Source organism: Ranitomeya imitator, chromosome 4 (assembly GCF_032444005.1).
Source record: "Ranitomeya imitator isolate aRanImi1 chromosome 4, aRanImi1.pri, whole genome shotgun sequence".
Classification (NCBI taxonomy): Eukaryota; Metazoa; Chordata; class Amphibia; order Anura; family Dendrobatidae; genus Ranitomeya; species Ranitomeya imitator.
This window is the reverse complement of record NC_091285.1, coordinates 38349359-38370084: the sequence shown is the minus strand read 5'-3', so window position 1 is coordinate 38370084 and position 20726 is coordinate 38349359. Positions and strand designations below refer to the sequence as shown.

The 20726-nt window shown below is 44.0% G+C and overlaps 1 protein-coding gene across 1 annotated transcript in view; it reads right to left on the bottom strand.

The window, feature by feature from the left end:
• Window positions 1–3779: 3779 nt before the first annotated feature.
• The window catches only part of CCDC69 (coiled-coil domain containing 69), a 47269-nt gene continuing 30322 nt past the window's right edge, over window positions 3780–20726 (bottom strand). Inside the window, exons 3-9 of the mRNA XM_069763550.1 lie at window positions 20217–20353; window positions 19674–19761; window positions 17294–17334; window positions 16925–17026; window positions 12955–13074; window positions 11968–12065; window positions 3780–4773 (exon numbers count right to left, since the gene is read on the bottom strand). Of these exons, the coding sequence (XP_069619651.1) occupies window positions 4599–4773; window positions 11968–12065; window positions 12955–13074; window positions 16925–17026; window positions 17294–17334; window positions 19674–19761; window positions 20217–20353 (761 nt within the window). The 3' untranslated portion in view covers window positions 3780–4598. The remainder of the gene's footprint in view (window positions 4774–11967; window positions 12066–12954; window positions 13075–16924; window positions 17027–17293; window positions 17335–19673; window positions 19762–20216; window positions 20354–20726) is intronic.

Below are 20726 nucleotides of genomic sequence, written 5' to 3'. Positions count from 1 at the left end.
ACGCCCCCCTTTAATTTATAATAAGATCTGAAGGCAGATTTTTAGGGAGATCTATGTCCCGTCCATAGATCTTAAAAGCTCATTTACATATTATGAAAAACATGGATTTCTCTGGAATAAGACATTGAATCACTGATATAAAAGTCTCATTTTATTAAACTTTCTATGGCCTACATGCCCATATAGGAGGTTGATCTTACTGACAGATATGCCTTTAAGTAAATTGAATATTCATTGAGGCAAAGTTCTTTCTGATTATGATGTCATGAAGCCAACTTGAATTTCCACTAGAGATCAGCAGATAGAACTATCCATGAAGTTTTGAGTCATGCCCAGAACAGACAGAACCACCCATGAGGTACGAGTCCATGGGCATCGTGAGGTTAGAACACTGACTTGAGGTTCCATCAATTAGAATGCAGCCCCGCCCAGATTTTCCACCAATCAGAAAGCAGACCCGCCCTGGAGAACCCAGTAGAACTGTATGAGTTGTGGCCACTGTGAGATCATCTTGCCGATGAGGTTCCACCAGTCACAGCGCAGCCCCACCTGGATTTTCCACCAGACAGCAGCACTGGGCATAAATAGTCGCCACCTGCTCTGCTTACTCTTGGTTATTGTTTTAAAGGGACACTGTCACCTGAATTTGGAGGGAACAATATTCAGCCATGGAGGCGGGGTTTTTGGGTGTTTGATTCACCCTTTCCTTACCCGCTGGCTGCATGCTGGCTGCAATATTGGATTGAAGTTCATTGTCTGTCCTCCATAGTGCACACCTGCGCAAGGCAATCTTGCCTTGTGCAGGCATGTACTACGGAGGACAGAGAATGAACTTCAATCCAATATTGCAGCCAGCGGGTAAGGAAAGGGTGAATCAAACACCCAAAAACCCCGCCTCCATGGCTGAATATTGTTCCCTCCAAATTCAGGTGACAGTGTCCCTTTAAGCAGTAGCTATTTGTTCCTTGTGAACATGTCAGATAGAGAAAGTTGCAGAGAGATGAGGAGAAGGAGCAGGTCAGTCATGGCTGGCCTGATTTTTCCAGTTGGCCGCATACACCGATTTCTGAGAAGTAATAATGGCCGACCTGTCCGTGCTGATGCTGCAGTCTTCCTGGCTGCGGAGCTGGAAGATGTAGCTTGGCAGATCGTGGGCTTTGCTGGGTTTAGAGCCCAGGCCTGTGGCCCCATTATACCCCGTCATATACTGCTTGGCAAACGTGGTCATGAGGATTTGGACGGATGGCTAAGAAATATCATAATCGCAGAAGCGGGCTTCGTACCAAGATACCGGTCGTTCGATCCCACCCTTCTCGCCAATGTTGAAGTTACGCCTTCTCCTGATCTGTGATTAGGAGGCAACATCTGAGCGCTCCATGGTGAAGTCGCAGTGAGGAGCACATTCCATCCCTGTGATGCTGTGATAATAAATGTGGGTTGATTATTCTATACCTGTGTCATGAGCCATTCTTTATTCCCTTCGCACCCTGCTCCATATGCATCAATATCAGATTAGTGATGCTCCAACACTCAGCACCCCCGCTAATTAGCTGTTTGGGGTGCCGACATAGGTGGGATGTAAACAGTATTTGGGAGTCGGACACCACCACTATGTAGTGTCTTCTGCCGGGTACTGCAGATCAGCAATTACACGAATATTAGCTGATCTCCAGTACCTGGTCGTAGCTACTACACATCTGATGGAACAGTAATATGCTCTGTCACACTATGTAGTGTCTGCAGCCAGGTACTGCAGATCAGCTCCTATTCCATTAATATTAGCCGATCTCCTGTACCTGGCAGCAGCTATTACACATTTTGACGGAACGATGATGTGCTCTGTCACGCTATGTAGTGTCTGCAGATCAGCTCCTATCACATGAATATTAGCTGATCTCCAGTACCTGGCACCAGCTACTACACATCTGATGGAATGGTGATATGCTCTGTCACGCTATGTAGTATCTGCAGCCAGGTACTGCAGATCAGCTCGTATTACATGAATATTAGCTGATCTCCTGTACCTGGCTGCAGCTACTACACATCTGATGGAACGATGAGCTGCTATGTCACACTATGTAGTGTCTGCAGCTAGGTACTACAGATCAGTTCCTATTGCATGAATATTAGCTGATCCTCAGTACCTGGCAGCAGCTACTACATATTGTGATGCAACAGTGATGTGCTCGGTCACACTATGTAGTGTCTGTAGCCAGGTAATGCAGATCAGCTCCTATTACATGAATAGTAGCAGATCTCCAGTACCTAGCCACATCTACTATACATCTGATGGAATGGTGATATGCTCTGTCACACTATGTAGTGTCTGCAGATCAGCTGCTATCACATGAATATTAGCTGATCCCCAGTACCTGGCCGCAGCTACTACATATTGTGACGCAACAGTGATGTCCTCTGTCACACGGTGTAGTGTCTGTAGCCAGGTATTGCAGATCATCTCCTATTACATGAATATTAGCTGATCCTCAGTACCTGGCCGCAGCTACTACACATTGTGACGGAACAGTGATGTGCTCTATCACTCTATTTACATCCGGGTGCTACAAACAGCTGATCGGTGGCTGTGCAAAGTGTCCAACCACCACCATAGCCCTATAAATGCTCCTGCAACTCGATTTATGGGGTGCTGATGGCATTTTTTTTTTTTTACCAAGAAGGGGACTAACAAAGTTTCCTACCATCATAACTTTATTATTAGGCCCTGCCATGCCAGAGCCAGTAGAGACCACATTGGTGTAGTCTTGATTGTGAATAACTGGTAGACATGAGAGAATCAATTCACATGACCTCGGCCCAGCAGTCAGGTCAGTATTCTGTGGCCGCTGGACGGCAGCCCTGTGAATGGCCTCTTACCCGATTGCTTCCATGGCTCCTCTATTGATCAGCTGGGCTGGAACCACGTCGTCATATCGGCGTGACGCACAAACAACATTGTGCCCGCCAGCTAATGAAAACGGGAGCAGCAGACGCTGGCGGGTAAGAGTCGGTTACGGAATATGGACCTGGCTGCAGGCTCAGGTCCTGTGCATCAATTTTTACGATTTCTGGAATGAATCCTTATAGCGTGCTTATACAGCGCCTTATAAAAGTATTCATACCCCACAAAATTAAATGTATTATATTGGGATTCTATGTGATATACCAACACACAATAGCAAGTATTTGGGAAGTGTAAAGGAAACGATAAATGGTTTTCTAATTATTTAAAAAATATAAATTTGAAAAAAAAAAAAAAAATTGAATAGTTCACAGGGTACCAATACTTTTTCAAGGCACTGTATTAAATTTGGCAGTGCTCAGAGGTTGTTAACATTTTAGTGCAGGAATCTCTAGATGGAAAAAAAGGTCTACAGGTTCCCGGGGATAGTGCCGCCCCACATGGAGGGAGCTCAGGAGCTGCTCTCGCTCCGCACAGCACGGGTGCCGGCTGTGTTATACAGCTGACAACCAAGTCTATTTCCTGCAATTGTAGCCAGCTCTAATCGCAGCAGTTTAACCTCTTAAGTGCCACTTTCAACCATGACACCAGCATCTAAGAGGGTAGAAACTGGTGAAGGAGTCGATTCTGGCTTCTAGCAGCTCCCGAACAACATCTAAGACTTACTGAAGACATCCTCGCGCCTTGGCTTTGTGGGAGATCGGTTATTTTATAATACCCTGCAATACTACAGAATTACACTGTATTATAAAAGTGATCTTCGGAGTCATCTGTAAAAAAGAAAAAAAAAAAAGTGAAATAAAAAAGGGAAACAGATATATAAAATAAATGGATAAAAAAAGAAAATTTATTTCAATCCATTTTCTTGGAACAAAAAAAAAAAAAAAGTGTAAAACATCAACATATTTGGTATCACCGTGTGACTGTCCGAACTAATAAAATGATAGTTTAATCGATCTCATAGGGTAAAAGGCAGAAATGGAAAGAACTTAAATCACAGGATTTTTTTTTTTAAACACTTTGCCTCCCAAAAAAGGAATACAAAATCGACAATAAAGTTTTATGTACCTCAAAATGGTAATAAAAACAGAAAATACTGGAAACAATAAGCACTGAAAAAAAACAGAAGCAACCGAAAAATGAAAAAAAAAAAAAGGATGAAAAATAGAAAGCAAAGAGGGGCCCAGTGGGACTTTGTTGACCAAGTGCCCGCATAGAGTCCGCCCTGCCGGTTGTATAAAGCCCATTATTTCGGCAGATCAGTGGTGGTCCGAGACCCCGGACTTAGTTTTTCTGATCTTCTCGCTCAGAAGATCATCTCTAGAAATACCATAAGAGCACAAGAAGTTACATGGAGCGCAGATCTAGCGAGTTTAATGACACTTGTGTTCTTCAGTTTCGGATTAGTGACAGTGGAAGGAGATGGATGATAGGAGTAGTAGTGGGGGTGATGCACTAGTTCAGTCATTGACTCCAGTGACAAGAACTGGGTTTATTGGGTTTTTTTTATAATTAAAAGTAATAAATAAAATGTCGCCTCTGATCCTGTCCGGGAGAGAGGACGCTCGGTTCGACGGTTCTCTGGGTATAAAATGATCCTTGAACGATTATTAGTCCGTTCTTTCCGCTGCTCTTTGGTCTAAGTCACCAAAACAGCTACGTCCTGTGAGGATAAAGACAAGGAGAATGGCCGGGATCCATCTCCGCTGACTGTCCGGTACACTTGCTGCTCCTTGTCGTGCTGAATTCGCTCCCGGAGCTGTACTTCCTTCTCTAGGGCAGCTTTGGTGTTCAACAGTTCCTCTGTCATACACCTGCAATACAATGGGGATGGCGGGGTTAATTCACGTCCGTTATATCAGGGAGTCTGAGAATCCAGCACACAATTCAATAGAAAGTGGAATTTTAGGAGATCAGTGGCAGAAGACACTGGGAAATCGCAGCGGCAAACCACGCCATTACTATGTGGCCTATGGTCAGGGGTGGGCCGGCTGCTGTGCACTTCTCCTGCTTTTCCTGTAGCTGCCACTAGAGGGCGCACAGTGCTTACAGATGTCAAAGCACGCTTCATACGCCTTCATATGCGGAGGATGCCCGCTGTGAACCCCGGTCACTGGCACGGCCTAAAAGGAGATTGCTCACAGGACAATAGTGTATTATACCAGAGATCAAGTGACAGCAGGTTCAAGACCCCTAAAGGAGACTAAAAAGTGGTAAATTGTTAAAAAGAAAATAATAATAAAAAAAAAAAGTTAAAATATCTTTAACCCCTTCCCGACCTTTGACGCATACGCTGCGTCATGAAAGTCGGTGCCATTCCGACCCATGACGCAGCATATGCGTCATGGAAAGATCGCGTCCCTGCAGGCCGGGTGAAAGGGTTAACTCCCATTTCACCCGATCTGCAGGGACAGGGGGAGTGGTAGTTTAGCCCAGGGGGGGTGGCTTCACCCCCTCGTGGCTACGATCGCTCTGATTGGCTGTTGAAAGTGAAACTGCCAATCAGAGCGATTTGTAATATTTCACCTAAAAAACTGGTGAAATATTACAATCCAGCCATGGCCGATGCTGCAATATCATCGGCCATGGCTGGAAACACTTATGTGCACCCACCCCACCCCTCCGATCGCCCCCCCAGCCCCCCGATCTGTGGTCCGCTCCCCTCCGTCCTGTGCTCCGCTCCCCCGTCCTCCTGTCCGCTTCCCCGTGCACCAATCACACCCCCTGTGCTGCAATCAAACCCCCCCGCACTCCGATCCCCCCCCCCGCACACAGCGACCCCCCCCCGTGCTCCGATCCACCCCCCCCGCACAGCGATCCCTCACCCCGTGCTCCAATCCTTCCCCGTGCTCCAATCCTCCCTCCCGTGTTCCGATCCACCCCCCCCCATGATCCGATCCACCCCCCCGTGCTCCGACGCCCCCCCGTGCCCTGATCTCCCCCCCTTATACTTACCTGGCCGCCCGAGGTCCGTCCGTCTTCTTTCCTGGGCGCCGCCATCTTCCAAAATGGCGGGCGCATGTGCAGTGCGCCCGCCGAATCTGCCGGCCGGCAGATTCGTTCCAGAGTGAATTTTGATCACTGAGATATATCCTATCTCAGTGATCAAAATAAAAAAAATAGTAAATGACCCCCCCCTTTGTCACCCCCATAGATAGGGACAATAAAAAAAATAAAGAATTTTTTTTTTTTCACTAAGGTTGGGGTAAGAACTAGGGTTAGGGTTAGGGGTAGGGTTAGGGGTAGGGTTAGGGTTAGGGTTAGGGGTAGGGTTAGGGTTAGGGGTAGGGGTAGGGCTAGGGGTAGGGTTAGGGGTAGGGTTAGGGCTAGGGTTAGGGTTTCGGTATGTGCACACGTATTCTGGTCCTATGCGGATTTTTCCGCAGCGGATTTGAAAAATCCACAGTGCTAAACCGCTGCCGATTTATCGTGGATTTACCGCGGTTTTTCTGCGCATTTCACTGCGGTTTTACAACTGCGATTTTCTATTGGAGCAGTTCTAAAACCGCTGCGGAATCCGCAGAAAGAAGTGACATGCTGCGGAATGTAAACCGCTGCGTTTCTGTGCAGTTTTTCCGCAGCATGTGTACAGCGATTTTTGGTTCCCATAGGTTCACATTGAACTGTAAACTCATGGGAAACTGCTGCGGATCCGCAGCGTTTTCCGCAGCGTGTGCACATACCTTTAGAATTAGGCTATGTGCACACGGTGCGGATTGGCCGCTGCGGATCCGCAGCAGTGTTCCATCGGGTTTACAGTACCATGTAAACATATGGAAAACCAAATCCGCTGTGCCCATGGTGCAGAAAATACCGCGCGGGAACGCTGCGTTGTATTTTCCGCAGCATGCCAATTCTTTGTGCGGATTCCGCAGCGTTTTACACCTGTTCCTCAATAGGAATCCACAGGTGAAATCCGCACAAAAAACACTGGAAATCCACGGTAAATCCACAGGTAAAACGCAGTGCCTTTTACCCGCGGATTTTTCAAAAATGATGCTGAAAAATCTCATACGAATCCGCAACGTTGGCACATAGCCTTAGAGTTGGGTTGGAATTAGGGTTGTGGTTAGGGTTAGGGGTGTGTTGGGGTTAGGGTTGTGGTTAGGGGTGTGTTGGGGTTAGGGTTGTGATTAGGGTTACGGCTACAGTTGGGATAAGGGTTAGGGGTGTGTTGGAGGTAGAATTGAGGGGTTTCCACTGTTTAGGCACTTCAGGGGGTCTCCAAACGCAACATGGCGCCACCATTGATTCCAGCCAATCTTGTATTCAAAAATTCAAATGGTGCTCCCTCACTTCCGAACCCCGACGTGTGCCCAAACAGTGGTTTACCCCCACATATGGGGTACCAGCATACTCAGGACAAACTGCGCAACAATTACTGGGGTCCAATTTCTCCTGTTACCCTTGAGAAAATAAAAAATTGCTTGCTAAAACATCATTTTTGAGGAAAGAAAAATGATTTTTTATTTTCACGGCTCTGCGTTGTAAACGTCTGTGAAGCACTTGGGGGTTCAAAGTGCTCACCACATATCTAGATAAGTTCCTTGGGGGGTCTAGTTTCCAAAATGGGGTCACTTGTGGGGGGTTTCTACTGTTTAGGCACACCAGGGGCTCTGCAAACGCAACGTGACGCCCGCAGACCATTCCATCAAAGTCTGCATTTCAAAAGTCACTACTTCCCTTCTGAGCCCCCACGTGTGCCCAAACAGTGGTTTACCCCCACACATGGGGCATCAGCGTACTCAGGAGAAACTGGACAACAACTTTTGTGGTCCAATTTCTCCTGTAACCCTTGGGAAAATAAAAAATTCTGGGCTAAAAAATTATTTTTGAGGAAAGAAAACGTATTTATTATTTTCACGGCTCTGCGTTATAAACTTCTGTAAAGCACTTGGGGGTTGAAAGTGCTCACCACACATCTAGATAAGTTCCTTTGGGGGTCTAGTTTCCAAAATGGGGTCACTTGTGGGGGGTTTCTACTGTTTAGGCACACCAGGGGCTCTGCAAACGCAATGTGACGCCCGCAGACCATTCCATCAAAGTCTGCATTTCAAAAGTCACTACTTCCCTTCTGAGCCCCCACGTGTGCCCAAACAGTGGTTTACCCCCACACATGGGGTATCAGCGTACTCAGGAGAAACTGGACAACAACTTTTGTGGTCCAATTTCTCCTGTAACCCTTGGGAAAATAAAAAATTCTGGGCTAAAAAATTATTTTTGAGGAAAGAAAACGTATTTATTATTTTCACGGCTCTGCGTTATAAACTTCTGTAAAGCACTTGGGGGTTGAAAGTGCTCACCACACATCTAGATAAGTTCCTTTGGGGGTCTAGTTTCCAAAATGGGGTCACTTGTGGGGGGTTTCTACTGTTTAGGCACACCAGGGGCTCTGCAAACGCAATGTGACGCCCGCAGACCATTCCATCAAAGTCTGCATTTCAAAAGTCACTACTTCCCTTCTGAGCCCCCACGTGTGCCCAAACAGTGGTTTACCCCCACACATGGGGTATCAGCGTACTCAGGAGAAACTGGACAACAACTTTTGTGGTCCAATTTCTCCTGTAACCCTTGGGAAAATAAAAAATTGCGGGCTAAAATTCATTTTTGAGAAAATAATTTTTTTTTTTTTATTTTCATGGCTCTGCGTTATAAACTTCTGTGAAGCACTTGAGGGTTCAAAGTGCTCACTACACATCTAGATTAGTTCCTTTGGGGGTCTAGTTTCCAAAATGGGGTAATTTGTGGGGGATCTCCAATGTTTAGGCACACAGGGGCTCTCCAAACGCGACATGGTGTCCGCTAATGATTGGAGATAATTTTCCATTTAAAAAGCCAAATGGCGTGCCTTCCCTTCTGAGCCCTGCCGTGCGCCCAAACAGTGGTTTACCCCCACATATGGGGTATCTGCATACTCAGGACAAACTGGACAACAACATTTGTGGTCCAATTTCTCCTATTACCATTGGCAAAATAGGAAATTCCAGGCTAAAAAATCATTTTTGAGAAAAGAAAAATTATTTTTTATTTTCATGGCTCTGCATTATAAACTTCTGTGAAGCACCTGGGGGTTTAAAGTGCTCAGTATGCATCTAGATAAGTTCCTTGGGGGGTCTAGTTTCCAAAATGGGGTCACTTGTGGGGGAGCTCCATTGCATAGGCACACAGGGGCTCTCCAAATGCGACATGGTGTCCGCTAACAATTGGAGCTAATTTTCCATTCAAAAAGTTAAAAGGCGCGCCTTCCCTTCCGAGCCCTGCCGTGTGCCCAAACAGTGGTTTACCCCCACATATGAGGTATCGGCGTACTCGGGAGAAATTGCTCAACAAATTTTAGGATCCATTTTATCCTATTGCCCATGTGAAAATGAAAAAATTGAGGCGAAAATAAATTTTTTGTGAAAAAAAAGTACTTTTTCATTTTTACGGATCAATTTGTGAAGCACCTGAGGGTTTAAAGTGCTCACTAGGCATCTAGATAAGTTCCTTGGGGGGTCCAGTTTCCAAAATGGGGTCACTTGTGGGGGAGCTCCAATGTTTAAGCACACAGGGTCTCTCCAAACGCGACATGGTGTCCGCTATCGATGGAGATAATTTTTCATTCAAAAAGTCAAATGGCGCTCCTTCCCTTCCGAGCCTTACCATGTGCCCAAACAGTGGTTTACCCCCACATGTGAAGTATCGGTGTACTCAGGAGAAATTGCCAAACAAATTTTAGGATCCATTTTATCCTGTTGTCCATGTGAAAATGAAAAAATTGAGGCTAAAAGAATTTTTTTGTGAAAAAAAAGTACTTTTTCATTTTTACGGATCAATTTGTGAAGCACCTGGGGGTTTAAAGGGCTCACTATGCATCTAGATAAGTTCCTTGGGGCGTCTAGTTTCCAAAATGGGGTCACTTGTGGGGGAGCTCCAATTTTTAGGCACACGGGGGCTCTCCAAATGTGACATGGTGTCCGCTAAAGAGTGCAGCCAATTTTTCATTCAAAAAGTCAAATGGCGCTCCTTCCCTTCCAAGCCCTGCCGTGCGCCCAAACAGTGGTTTACCCCCACATATGAGGTATCAGCGTACTCAGGACAAATTGGACAACAACGTACGTGGTTCAGTTTCTCCTTTTACCATTGGGAAAATAAAAAAATTGTTGCTGAAAAATCATTTTTGTGACTAAAAAGTTAAATGTTCATTTTTTCCTTCCATGTTGCTTCTGCTGCTGTGAAGCACCTGAAGGGTTAATAAACTTCTTGAATGTGGTTTTGTGCACCTTGAGGGGTGCAGTTTTTAGAATGGTGTCACTTTTGGGTATTTTCAGCCATATAGACCCCTCAAACTGACTTCAAATGTGAGGTGGTCCCTAAAAAAAATGGTTTTGTAAATTTCGTTGTAAAAATGAGAAATCGCTGGTCAAATTTTAACCCTTATAACTTCCTAGCAAAAAAAAATTTTGTTTCCAAAATTGTGCTGATGTAAAGTAGACGTGTGGGAAATGTTATTTATTAACTATTTTGTGTCACATAACTCTCTGGTTTAACAGAATAAAAATTCAAAATGTGAAAATTGCGAAATTTTCAAAATTTTCGCCAAATTTCCGTTTTTATCACAAATAAACACAGAATTTATTGACCTAAATTTACCACTAACATGAAGCCCAATATGTCACGAAAAAACAATCTCAGAACCGCTAGGATCCATTGAAGCGTTCCTGAGTTATTACCTCATGAAGGGACACTGGTCAGAATTGCAAAAAACGGCAAGGTCTTTAAGGTCAAAATAGGCTGGGTCATGAAGGGGTTAAACAAGCTAAAAAGAAATGTGTATTCTTTCATTTCAAGTGCAGTTAAAAAAGAAAAAAAGTGGTATTTTTGCGCCTGTAAAAAGTCCACACTTTCAAACCATCACAAATGCATGTGAATGCCATAGAGATAAGATTACAAGACCTGCCTCACAAAAAAATGGCATAAAGAGCGATCAAAATGATCTATGGATATCAAAATACTACCAATAAAAAAAAACAAAAAAAAAAAAAACACAGCTTTACTAATGAATAAACGTCATGGTCTCAAAATATGTTGGTACAAACAAAAAAAACAAAAACATTTGTTGTAAAACTATAACTTTAGTATTGGGTCAATCACACAGAAGTGTGGAAAAAAGTTCATCCTCCTGGACGGATCTTATATTCTCAAAATTCTCCATTCACAGGGTAAAACCCGTCTTTAGCGAGTACAGATCTTCCCATGACTGACCCTACGTGATTATTGGCATGTTGCTATTTACCATTTGCTTGTTGTCAGTTACCATGGAAATGCATAGATCTGCACAGAGCTGCGGATGCAAAACAATAGGATTTTTTTTTTAAAGGTTTTATTTTATTATTTTCAAAAGATTAAAGGGAAACGGTCACGTATAAAAAAAAAAAAACACTATTAACCTGCAGATATGGGGTTAATCTTACAGGTTAATAATGTTCTGAGCATGCTCATACCGCACCGAGAGCCCCACTGCCAGGAGGAAATGAGGTTTATTTCTCCCGGCAGCCTCGGGCATTTAATCATAGGCGTGCAGCTATCAGCCAGCTCAGCGTTAGAACTGGCTGTCAGTCAGGGGTGAGGCGCTGTTTCAGTCGCGCTGGCCACGCCTCTATAACTGAAAGCTCCCGGCAGTGGGGCTTTCAGTGCAGGCGCCGGGCAGTTTCAGAACGCCATTATCCTGCAGGTTAATAGTGTTTTTTTCACATGACACGTTTCCTTTAATAATTAAGTGGCGAAAAAATAATTATAAAAAAAAAATGTATTTTTTTTTTTTTAAATTTGACAATATTCCACATCATAGTTTGGTTACTACAACATTGTGGGTGCACTGAAGCAGGACAAGGACATTTCACGTTTATCATGGGCTGACGTAAATGGGAGAAGTTTGCTTTTTGTCGCTTTGAATATGCAAAATTCCTGGATAATAATCTAACAATGTTGAGCGGTAATAAGAATACAGAATCGGATGGCGGGCTCACACTGCGATGGTGGAGTGCTTCTGCGTCCGCTCCTGCAGAGCTTCATTCTCCTGCTGGAGCATCTTCTTCTTCTCCTCCAGTGCGAGGATCTTCTCCATCTGCCGACAACACACAGAATCGGTAACATGGCAGCACGTATCATGCTCCAGCTATATGCATTTTTGACTGTGTAGCATTCAGAGAATAATGTGCTTTAAAAGCCACCATGAAGCAATTAAAATACAGAAAAAAATGTTGACGTTTTAAAAAAAAAAAAAAAAAATTTAAAAAAATAAAATCCCCCAAAAGTTCAAATCGCCTTTTTTGCCCCATTAAAAATAAGACAATTTTAAAAAAATATATAAAATATTTGGTATTGCTGCATACAGAAATGTCCTATCTGTAAAAATAATAAATAAATTAATCCAACTGATAAACGGAATAAAGAGAAAAAAAAATTAAAACGACAATTACTTTTTAATGCAACATTGAAATAAAATGCAATAAAAGGCAATCAAAACATCGTATCTACCCCAAAATGGTGTGTGTGTGTGTGTGTGTGTGTGTGTGTGTGTGTGTGTGTGTGTGTGTGTGTGTGTGTGTGTATATATATATATATATATATATATATATATATATATATATATATATATATATGCTCAAGGCACACAAGATAAGCCATCACACAGCCACAGAACCAGAAAAAAAGAGAACGTTATGGGTCTCACAAAATGTAGAGAAAAGTTCCAACTTAATTTTTTTTTCACCACTTAAATAAAAAAACTATACGTTTGGTATCTGTGTACTCGTACAGGCATGGTGAATTATAATGGCAAGTCAGTTTTATTATATGTAAAAAAAATAAATTGCAATTTGGATTTTTTCCCCATTTTCCAGTACACTGTATGGTAAAATCAACGGTGTCCTTCAAAAGTACAACATGTCCAACAAAAAACAAGCCCTCTGACCTCTATAAGAGAGGCACAGAAACACTCTGCTATCACTCACCATGCCCTGCTGGTTCAGTAGCTTCTTGTCTTTCTCCTTGATCAGGTTATTTTTCAGCTCGATGACAAAGTACAAGCTGTGCAGCTCCTGCTCCCAGAACTCTCCGGGGCTCCCATGATCCTTAGTAAATACCATAAAGGTGATATCATGAGAAAACAAAGGAGCAGCATTGGCCTCAATGAACGGAGTATGTGATTGTGGCTCAGAAACAGCGCTGCGTCCTGGAAGCTTAAAGACAAGATGACTTGTAGAACTGCTCCATGAAAATCGCTTGGACTTACTGATATCAGTGCCAGTCGTTCTGAACTGTTGGATGTCTTCCGGCACAGAAATGGAACTTCATCCTCTTATTTTTCAGCGAATAACCACTGAAGTGCTTAGAAGGGGCTGGCCATCCAGCTCAGTGCTTCGAGAGGGCTGGCCATCCAGCTCAGCGCTTTGAGAGGGCTGGCCATCCAGCTCAGCGCTTCGAGAGGGCTGGCCATCCAGCTCAGCGCTTCGAGAGGGCTGGCCATCCAGCTCAGTGCTTCGAATGGGCTGGCCATCCAGCTCAGTGCTTCGAATGGGCTGGCCATCCAGCTCAGCGCTTCGAGAGGGCTGGCCATCCAGCTCAGCGCTTCGAGAGGGCTGGCCATCCAGCTCAGTGCTTCGAATGGGCTGGCCATCCAGCTCAGTGCTTCGAATGGGCTGGCCATCCAGCTCAGCGCTTCGAGAGGGCTGGCCATCCAGCTCAGTGCTTCGAATGGGCTGGCCATCCAGCTCAGTGCTTTGAATGGGCTGGCCATCCAGCTCAGCGCTACGAGAGGGCTGGCCATCCAGCTCAGTGCTTCGAGAGGGGTGGCCATCCAGCTCAGCGCTACGAGAGGGCTGGCCATCCAGCTCAGTGCTTCGAGAGGGGTGGCCATCCAGCTCAGTGCTTCGAGAGGGGTGGCCATCCAGCTCAGCGCTACGAGAGGGCTGGCCATCCAGCTCAGTGCTTCGAATGGGCTGGCCATCCAGCTCAGCGCTACGAGAGGGCTGGCCATCCAGCTCAGTGCTTCGAGAGGGGTGGCCATCCAGCTCAGCGCTTCGAGAGGGGTGGCCATCCAGCTCAGTGCTTCGAGAGGGGTGGCCATCCAGCTCAGCGCTACGAGAGGGCTGGCCATCCAGCTCAGTGCTTCGAGAGGGGTGGCCATCCAGCTCAGTGCTACGAGAGGGCTGGCCATCCAGCTCAATGCTTCGAGGGGGCTGGCCATCCAAATCAGCGCTTTGACTCAGCCAGACTGTAGAACTATAGAAGTAAGCCACACAGACCTGCCTCCTTTAAGCAGGTCACTGGTCATGAGACGGGTGGAAAGTTACCTATATGTGTGTTACTTATTTTGATTTGCTGGCATGTCGCAATGTCAGATGTAACAACGCTGCAACAATGACGTTGGGTCATATGGATCGATTTGCAAAAACTCCTAGTTAGCGCTGTTATCAAGATACTGGAAAAGTATACTTGTAAGTGTAATCACTAAAGACTCCTTTATCTGACTGCACAATCCCTTTAAAGAAGATATATAACCAGGTTAAAAGTGCTTTTATATTATTTCTACTTCTTCCCTGAGCAGTATTCCATTTTCTTTTAAATGAATCCACCATACAGTTCCAGAATTATGGGCCTTTTTATGTAGTGCAGGAGGCTTTGTCTTTTACCCAGGAGGCGTGGCTAACAGTGTAAAAATGCAAAGCAGCCTAAAGACACACCCCTGAGGATCCAGTGAGCCACACCCCCTTCATAGAGATCATAAAAATTAACAGTAAATAAAAGATCCTTAAGTTTTGAACCGTATATTGGATTTTAAAAGAACAAAAAAAATTATACAGGGGAGTCGAGCAAATAAAATGTCATGACTCCCGGGTAATACTGCTGTGGGGAACGCTGCACACAGCAGCAAGGGAGCTGAGCAAAATGCTGGGTTACTAACCTGGTTACAAACAGGACCTGAAACATGTGACAGAGTGGGAGGTAGTCAGGGGCGGAGCCAGACGCCAGGGTGCAGAGAAGGGATAATCACAAGAGAGTGGTCAAAAACTAAGATCGGAGCCAGGAGATCACAAAGTACCAAAGGAGTGAGACGGGATTGTCAGAAGGGAAGCCAGAGGTCAGAAATCCAGAAGAACAAACAAACAGAGTAACGCACAAAGAGCAAGGGAAACACTATGCAAACCGAACACACACTCCAGGGGTCAGGCACACAGACTTAAACAGAACGTATAGCTGACAGCAAAACCTAGTTTGGAGCGAGGCCAACAACATTAACCCTGAGAGAACAGAACATTAACCATGTCCTAACCATGACATAAAATAGGAGCAAAAAGTGCCCAGTTTGAAAGGTGCTCTTTAAAACTGTAAGATTCTGACTTCCTACATCAACCACTAGAGGCAGTATAATGCATACTTATTCATCAATGAGTTCTTTGTAAAATCAGTATGCAGTTAACTCCCTCTAGTGGTGGCTGCAGGGAGCCAGAATTATATCCTGTAACTCGAGGTCTAAGGGTATGTGCACACGCTGCGGATACGCAGCTGCGGGTCCGCAGCAGTTTCCCATGCACTTACAGTACAATGTAAACCTATGGGAAATGCAATCCGCAGTGCACACGGCGGTTTACATTCCGCAGCATGTCAATTCTTTGCGTGGAATCCACAGCAGTTTTACACCTGCTCCATAATAGAAAACCGCAGGCGTAAAACCTCAGTGGAAACCGCACAAAATCCGCGATAAATCCGCAGTAAAAACGCAGTGTTTTTGCACTGCAGATTTATGAAATCCGCTGCGGAAAAACCCGCAGTGGACCACTTCTACGTGTGCACATACCCTCAAAATCCATGAAACAAAAATATTCTTAAAGTATTTTGAAGGCACCTCACTAAGAAAAGTAAATCATATAGAATATAATTTTGCTTTCACATTGGCAACATGAACAACGGTTGGGCGTTTGATTTGGGAGATTTTGCACAACATGATGTGAACTGAAACTAAGCAGATTCCAACATCGGCACACAAAATCCTAAAACAAACAAGCATTACATAAGAGGAAAAATGTAAACGATTAAAATGTTAAACTTTTGAACTTTTTTTTGATAGAGGGGACCCTGGCTCAGAAAATACAAGCCGGCCCTTTATGTGTATAACTAGAGGGAGGCTTGGAATGCAAAACACACCCAAGTGCGGAGAGATCATCAAAGGAATAGGATTACTGCAACTTCAACGTGAATATCAATGAGTAACACGCTGCAAGGGAAGAAACGCAACACAGATCTGAGGAAGTCAGTTTTGCCAAGAGGATTAAACTGTGCACGTACACCGTAAATGCAGTGCGGCTTTATGTCAAATGATGCAGGTGCTCAAAAGGCACCTACCCGACTATTGACACGTTAAATAAACCCAACGCTTGCATTTCCAATGAAGTAACAATTTTGGATCATTTTTTTTAGAACTCTAGATTGTGTTGTTCCTCGTGGGAGGGGCTAAAACCGGCAATTGGGCAGTACACTAACATCTTGTCAATGGAATGGGCCTCTACACTGTCTGAACATAGCCATTTTAGGAGTGTACCCATAGAAAATGGGTAATGGTACCAAACTGGTGTCATTGATGGAACTTAGTTATTAAAGGGATTATCCACCACTGGAAAATCCATTCTTCATTGTTACAGTGCACCATAGAAAATAAATAAATAACACATAATCACCTCCTGGACTAGTGCCTTTCCTCGGATGTTGGAGCTGTATTTCCCAATTGGTATGTCATGTGACCGCTGCAGTCAATCAATGACTGCAGTTTTCACTATTATACCAGAGCGGAATATGTCAGGTGACCGCCGGGACACGCAGTGGCGACATTGATGGAATGGTGCCAGTCTGGGAGGTATGTCTTTTTCTCTCCTGTAGTGGACACTCCCTTTAACCAAAGGTGAATCCATTTAATTGTCTTTATACCTTAATATGCCTCTCGTAGTTTTGTTTCAAGGCAGATTCCTCACTTTGCTGAATTTTTTGTCGAAGGGATTCCAGCTGGCTTTTCAGGTCAGTAGTGGTTTCCTATAAAAGTATATATAGGGAGCAATGTATTTGAGCATTATACATACAAACACCTTAAAGGGGTTGTCATTAGCTGTTCCATCCACATAGGGAATGAATGGAGAGGTGGCCATGAATATGATGTATGTGGCTACTAGATATATTCATTCACTGTCCAGCAGAATGCGAGGCAGGACAGGGCTTCAGGGGCCTCCATTCTGCAGACCAATTCTGTGGAAAAGCCATAAATGTCTGTCATGGAAATATTCCTTTAAGTTTGGTTCTTACCGTAAGTGAGGTCTTTTCTTGTTCAAAGCTTTTTTGGAGCTCTGTGGGGAAAAAGTTAAGTTCTTATTCAAGGATTGTAATAACTGAAATATAATAAAAAACAACAACAAAACCTATTACTATAATAGCATAAAACATCAGAGAAAAGCTACAATGATAATGATAAGTATTTCTCCCAGAAAATCATTGCAATTACACATGTTCTGTTAAACATGTTTATTTTCTCGGTGTGTATTGGAACAAGACAAAAAAAAAAAAAAAACAGAAAAAAAGTGTCAAATTGGGCATAATTTCACACAAGACCCCAAAAATGGGCCAGACAAAATTGTTGGCATCCTCATCTTAATATTTGGATGCACACCCTTTGGAATAAATAACTGCAACCAATCGCTTCCTGTAACCATCAACAACCTTCTTCCACTTCTCTACTGGAATTTTGGACCACTCTTCTTTTGCAAACTGCTTCAGGTCTCATAATTGAAGGCGTCTTCTCCCAACAATTCTAAGATCTGTCTACAGGTGTTCAATGGAATTGATATCCGGATTCATTGATGGTCTCTTCAGAACTCTCCAGCGCTTTGTTTGCATCCATTTGTCTGCTTCTTGAAGTAGGTTTGTGGTCATTGTCCTGCTGGAAGACCCATGACCTAGAACGCAAACCCAGACATCTGACACTGGACACTACATGGCGACCCAAAATCCTTTGGTAATCTTCACATTTCATGATGCCTTGCACACAGTCAAGTCACCCACTGCCAGAGGCAACAAAACAACCCCAAAACATCTTTTAAACTCCACCATATTTGACTGTAGGTACTGTATTCTTTTCCTTTTAGGCCTCATTCCATTTTCGGTAGACAGTAGAATGATGTGCTGTACCAAAAAGCTCTGTCTTGGATTCATTTGTTCACCAGACGCTTTCCCAGAAAAATTGTGGCTTACTCGCGTACATTTTGAAAAATTTCAGCCTAGCTTTTATATGTCTCAGTGTCAGCAGTGGAGTCCCCTTGGGTCTCCTGCCCAGCGTTTCAGTTCATTCAAGTGTCGATGGATAGATTGCACTGATACTGATGCACCCTGAGCCTGCAGGACAGCTTGAATTTCTCCAGTACTGGATTGGGCCGGCTTATCCACCATCTGGACTATCCTGTGTTGCAATCTTTCATCAATTTTTCTCTGCTGTCCAAGTCCAGGGAGAATAACTACAGTGCCATGGGTTGTAAACTTGTTGATTATGTTGTGCACCGTGGACAAAGGAACATCCAGATGTCTGGAGATGGACTTGTAACCTTAAAATTGTTGATGATATTTTTCAGCAACTTTGGTTCTCAAGTCATCAGACAGTTCTCTTCTCCTCTTTCTGTTCTCCGTGCTTAGTGCGGCACACACAGATGCACAATGCAAATATTGAGTTGAGGTCTCCCCTTTTTATCTGGTTTCAGGTGTGGTTTTCATATTGCCCACACCTGTTACTTGCCACAGGTGAATTTGAATGAGCATCATATGTTGAAACACAGTTGCTTACCCACAATTTTGGAAAAATGCCAACAGTTTTGTCCGGCCCATTTTTGGGAGTGTGTGAAATTATGTCCAATTTACTTTTTTTCCTCTGTTTTTTTTTGTGTTTTTCCAATACACACAAAGGAAACAAAACGTGTAATGGCAATAATTTTCTGGGAGAAATACTTCATTTTCTGGAACAATTTCATTTCAAGGGTGCCAACACTAACGGCCATGACTGTACAATACCATGTATGCGCTAATAACATAAAATAACACATAAAAACTACACTAACATTTTCACGTTTAAAATAAATAAATCCACATAAGATTGGTGATAACGTAACTGTTTGGCTGGAGATTAGCCAAGGTAGCTTTAGTAGTGGACAGTGATGCCCTCAAAACGCACTATTGTTATTATTTTTCTTACTTATATAGCACCATTAATTCCACGGCGCTTTAAATACATTATCGGCACTGTCCCCTTTGGGGCTCATAATCTAGATTCCCTATCAGTATGTCTTTGGGGTGTGAGAGGAAACCGGGGAACCCGTAAGAAACCCACCCAAACACGGGCAGAACATGCAAACTCCTTACAGATGTTGTCCTTGGTAGTATTTGATCCCAGGACCCCAGTGTTAACTACTCAGCCACCATGTTGCCCATACTAATGGCATTCCTAAGGGTTGCCATGGCAGGTGTGGCCTAGCAAATATCCCCAAGCCAGTCCTGTAGTAAAGCAGAACTTCAAAACAATGCTGTGCTCTTCAGCTCCCCCTGCTGTCAGTGATGCATATTAATTTGTAGACTATTTTTTGTGTATTGGGCGCATCCCCACTTTCCCCTGACAGCAGCATATATATTAGTATACATTATTTACCTGCAATCTTCACATCCATTTCAGCCTTCATTTCTGAGGTCTTCTCTAAAAGCCGCTGCTCTGTTTCCACATCGGCTTCTCTCTTTGCCTGCAACAAGCATATACGGATTACTGACATGCACCATGTTTGCTGCAGGTCCCCCCCAGGGAATTACGCACAGGCAGATTGGCACCAAAACATGCAGCTATTGATGCCGATTTCCCTGTTGATTTAAAAGGCATCGTAAAGAAACCTCTGCTGCCGAGTTCTTCTCTTCCATGCCGATCTTGGTACATTCTGGCCTTCAGTGGTCCTGCTGTAGTGATGACAAGGGACGTAATGTCACCACAGGAGACTGGGATGCACCGAGACTGGCATGGAAACACTGCAAAGAGTGGAAAAATCGGTATCAAAAGTGCACGTCATGTTATTTTTTTTTTTTAATTTTTGGACTTGTGGATTTTTCTGCTGACCCGTGGGTCCATGTATCAAAGAGTCACAGCTCCCAAAGCCGGACAGCAGTACTGAGTTGGTCCCTGATCTGGGCTTTTATGTGAACGCACCAGTCCCTTCAGCTCGTGTTCCAACTCTTCCAGCTTGAGGCTGTTGGCCTTCTCCAGGGCCACCTTCTCCTCCTGGAATCTCTGAAGTAGACTTTTGATTTCCTGCTCATAGTCATTGATTTTTTGAGTCCCGTTATCTACAAATTAGATCAAGAAAACACAATGAAAACATGGTGGAATCCTATAGACAACGTCTATACAGACATATAATATTATCTAGTACAAAACAATATACTGACAATATAAAGGAAACCACTGATAACAATGTTCACGAGGTTCCACATTAAAGCAGTTGTCTGCTACCTCATACTCCACGAGTGTCTCCTGCTGCTCTCTTGGTTTCCTCTACATTCGAGAACACAGATTGGCTGCAGTGGGTTATGTTTCATTCGAGACGGAAGAAAGAGCTAAGATTCTGTTCTTATTTTTGTTCAGAAAGAACATGGCCACTGCAGCCAATTGGAAGCAGATAATTAGCTGCAGCGGTCTCCCTGATGTTCTGTAAAGGAA